The 4481-nt window shown below is 38.4% G+C and overlaps 1 protein-coding gene across 1 annotated transcript; it reads right to left on the bottom strand.

The window, feature by feature from the left end:
* Nucleotides 1-905: 905 nt before the first annotated feature.
* On the bottom strand, nt 906-3767 carry LOC118382556 (zinc finger and SCAN domain-containing protein 21-like). The gene is made up of 2 exons (XM_052509377.1): nt 3256-3767; nt 906-2314 (listed from the first exon to the last, which is right to left on the bottom strand). The coding sequence occupies exons 1-2, from the start codon at nt 3563-3565 to the stop codon at nt 1791-1793; spliced, it is 834 nt and encodes a 277-aa protein (XP_052365337.1). The 5' UTR covers nt 3566-3767; the 3' UTR covers nt 906-1790.
* Between the last annotated feature and the right edge of the window lie 714 nt (nt 3768-4481).

Raw genomic sequence — 4481 nt, forward strand, 5'->3', positions numbered from 1 at the left:
AAACTTTTTGTATTCACGCACGCAAATTCAAGAGGAAACTGAAGAGCGGATGGCTGGACAGCGTGTAGCGAGTGTTGACCACAGTGAAACACTGAAGAACTGCTAGAGTTGGCAACGGAGGTGACCGACTAGCTGTTGTTGTTGTTGTGTCGTCACTAGTTACCACAGCCACAAATAGATAAACCCCTCCCTATTTCTAAACAAGTTATTATTACAATCTGATTTAACACCTAACCTTAACCACACCTTATAGATGGGTTGGTTGGTTGTAGCAACAAACCCGACACGTGCTCAAATATGGGGCAAAACAGACGGGGTTGGTCTCGATTATTCCCAACATGTACACTATATTTCTCAAATTGTTGATTGAAAAACATAAATACATTGGCACAATCAGCACCTGTTGTGTCTCAGATACATTGTTACAGTTGGTTAGCCAGCTAGTGAAGTTTAACATAGATATGCCGTCAGTCAAAACACCTCTAAACGAGACACTTATCAAGAAGAAGAGCCGCCTACGATTCCCCACATTACAGCTTCTTGTCATTGTTCATCGCTATCTGTCCAACCAGAATCACAACAGCTGACTTCTGCCCCATGGATGCACATCGCTTTCATCATGTCAGTTAACCAGTCGAACTCTAACCTTAATTTATTTTTATTTTTTTAAAGAAGAAGCGTCTCGTCCTCTAGATTATGTCACGCTAGAAGCATCGCCTGAAAGACGCACATCGCCATCTGCTGACTGGAGTGGGTACAGGAATTGTTTAATATTTTTTTTAAAATTCTTTCAAAAGTTTAATGTTATATTGAGACTTAGAAAGACAATTTTTTTGTTGATCGATTAGTGGGGATTTAAAATAAACTTCACATCTGTATTCAATGCAAATTCAGATTCAGTCAAATCAACAACTAGCTCTGATTTATTCAGTCAACAGATAATATCAAAATAAACAACTCTATACTGCTTCTACATAGTGGATGGGAACATTCATGTTTTTCATGTCAACAACTTATCCATGTTGTTATAAAAACACCACCACGTTGTCATTGTCCTTTATCTTGACGTGTCTAGTAAACAAATTAACTCAATGAAACAAAAATTACTAAATTCAAGAGGTTTCAAACTTCAAAATCAAGAAATGCACATTCTATTAATTTATTCAATAATTTACATGGTGCAATATCTAAATCGTGTAATACAATATCTACATCTAAATCATGTATTCAATCAAATGAATTTGGTGAAAAGCCAGATCACATTCAAGAGGATAAACGTTAAAATCAAGAAATCCAAAACTCCAATAATATATATATATATTAATATATATAATATATAATAATGAATCCCCAAATTATAATGAACAACAGAGGGTTTATAGTTGTATCCATTAAAGTTTATAATCAAAACAAAACTCCAAATTGTGTTTAATCTGATTTTAGATCAGGTCTCCAGATGAAAATTAAAACAAAAGTAGGTCTATTTTGTTAATGATTTCATATAAACAATATGATTTCATTTGGCAAAAAAAAAACCTAAATTCTCAGGTCAAAAGCACAAGTCAGAACACAGCCTCTCTATTCTCTCATGTGATTTCAGGTCCTCTAACTGGGAAAATGTCTTTCCACACTGAGAGCAGTGGTATGTCTTCTCCTCCTGTGTATGTATTCTTTCATGCTTATTCAGTGTGTGTAAAGCAAAAACTGTTTTTTTTAAATACATTTTTGCAAGTTTATTAAAATAAAAAAACACAAGTCAGAACACAGCCTCTCTATTCTCTCATGTGATTTCAGGTCGTCTGACTGGGAAAATGTCTTTCCACAATAAGAGCACTGGTAGATGTATGCTTATTCAGATGTCTTAAGTTGGTAAAACTCTTTCCACACAGGGAGCATTGGTAGGGCTTTTCCCCTGTGTGTATCTTTTCATGCTCCTCCAGGCACTTTAAGCGGGTAAAATGCTTCCCACACTGGGAGCATTGGTAGGGATTTTCCCCTGTGTGTATCCTCTCATGCCTCTTCAGCCTGCTTAAGCAGGCAAAATGCTTCCCACACTGGGAACATTGGAAATAATGTGTGTGTGTCCTCTCATGCGCCTTCAGGTTGCTTAAGCGGTTAAAACACTTTCCACACTGGGAACATTGGAAAGGTTTCTCCCCTGTGTGTATCCTCTCATGCCGTTTTAGGTCCCCTAATTGGGAAAATCTCTTTTCACATTGGGAGCAGTGGTGTTGTCTCCCTGGTTTGGGTGTCTCTGGGTCTGGTTCCCCTGAAGGACTCTTTCTGCTGTCAGAGTGAGAGGCTGGTCTCTCTCCTGTCAAAGACAAACAGATTATTTAGTTAAATACTTAATAGAGACCTGAATAAAACTTCTACATGATAAAACTGGCTCCATGTTAGAGGAGGAGCCTGGTGAAGAGCTCCAGTCTGAGTAACTGACTGACGCTGCCCCCTCTGTGACATAATACCAGGTTTAGTCCCCCAATCACCTCATGAATTTAAAGTATTATTGACATTTTTGTATTCATGCCCCCCTTCAGTCCTTGATTTCCCCCCAATAAGTCTAAATAATGATACATACATATATATATATAATGATATATAATGATATATATAATGGACTGTCATTGTTACAATCTTAATCTTCATTTCACCTACAATCAGTACATTTTTTATATGAATAAAAGCCTGCTAGAATGACCAGTCTGCATTTTGACATGTCCCTCCGTCAAACATGGATCACTTCCAGGATCATTTTACCCCCCTCAAATAAAATGCTGTAAATTTCACCATAATTGTAAAGCCCAAAATGTTTAATTGCTGTTCCCACATGGCCATATTTCCATGCTACAGCGCGTTTGAGGAAAACAGATGATAGACAGGGGCGTACCTGGCCTAATTAGCTATCAGCGACTCCTGTGTGTAAACGGAAAACGGAAGCTACAAAGGTGTTGTCGCTGAAAAACACTGTCGGCTGCAACTGTGTTAAGACCGGTTTAAAAACGTACCGCAGTAAGAGTATATTTGTGAAATGATTTTTGATGTGATATGAACGTAGAGAGATTTAGGTTTTCTGGAACCGTACCACAATTGAGAATGGATTCACATTTAGATGTAGTACTTGTCTGTTTTGGAGCCAATTCGCATCAAAGCAGAACATGTCTGGTCCTTGGACTATATTGAGTCACGTCAGACTTCTTTCGTCCATTAGTGGGCGAACAGAGGTTGTGATCCTGTTATTAATAAGGTACTTACTGGTCTTAATCAGATGTTCTGTCTCCTCCTCGTCGTCTTCTTTCAATGTGACAGTCATCTCCCCCTCTCCTGCATCCGCCTCTTGCTCTTCCTCCTCCTCTTTCACTCTGAACGAGTTTTCCTCTTCTTTCACAGTAACGTCTTTCTCTTCGTCTTTAACCGGAACAGACTCAACCTCTACTTGTTTTTTAACGGTGACATCCTCCTCTTCTTTCTCCTCTTTCACGACAACATTCAGCCACAGACCCTCTTCATCCGTCCAGCAGACCTCCTCTTCTTTATCAGGAGGAGAGCAGCTCAGTGAACTCATGGTCGGAGAAGTTAGCTAGGTAGCATTAGCGACTAGCCTAGCTCTAAGCTAACTTATTAAGCCAGCTAGCTGAGTAACAATGTACATATAACATTAAATAAGGTAACTAGTTAAACGACAGAACTTTAAAACACCAAAACAGTGTAAAGAGCGTGAATGTTGTAGCTATGTTTGCCAGAAAGCTACCGAGGTGTCTGACTAGCTGTTGTTGTAGAAGGAAAGTCCCGTCCACTAGATTATACGTCACACTGGCAGCGTCGCCTGAAAGACGCTCATCGCCATCTGCTGACTGGAGTTGGTAAACGCAGTTGAGAGTAAAAGTGTATTTTTAATTTAATTTAAAACATACTTTCTATCTGCTACGTATCTGACTGCATTTAAGGAAATGTCATATTAATTCAGTCAAACAATCAAATCTGCACCATGGTTTAACAGTGATCTACGTTCTATGAAAGCGGCTGGGAGCAAACTGGAGAATAGCTGGAGGAAAACAAAAGCTAACTGAAAATACATATGAAGTGTGTAAAACAGTATGTAAACATTATTACAGTGACCAGTGTTCCATTATTACAATGACCAGTGTTCCATTATTAAAGTGACCAGTGTTCCATTATTAAAGTGACCAGTGTTCCATTATTAAAGTGACTAGTGTTCCATTATTAAAGTGACCAGTGTTCCATTATTAAAGTGACCAGTGTTCCATTATTAAAGTGACCAGTGTTCCATTATTAAAGTGACCAGTGTTCCATTATTAGTGACCAGTGTTCCATTATTAAAGTGACCAGTGTTCCATTATTAAAGTGACCAGTGTTCCATTATTAAAGTGACCAGTGTTCCATTATTAGTGACCAGTGTTCCATTATTAAAGTGACCAGTGTTCCATTATTAAAGTGACCAGTGTTCCATTATTAGTGAC

This window comes from Oncorhynchus keta, unplaced genomic scaffold (genome assembly GCF_023373465.1).
Source record: "Oncorhynchus keta strain PuntledgeMale-10-30-2019 unplaced genomic scaffold, Oket_V2 Un_contig_4398_pilon_pilon, whole genome shotgun sequence".
In the NCBI taxonomy this organism is placed as follows: Eukaryota; Metazoa; Chordata; class Actinopteri; order Salmoniformes; family Salmonidae; genus Oncorhynchus; species Oncorhynchus keta.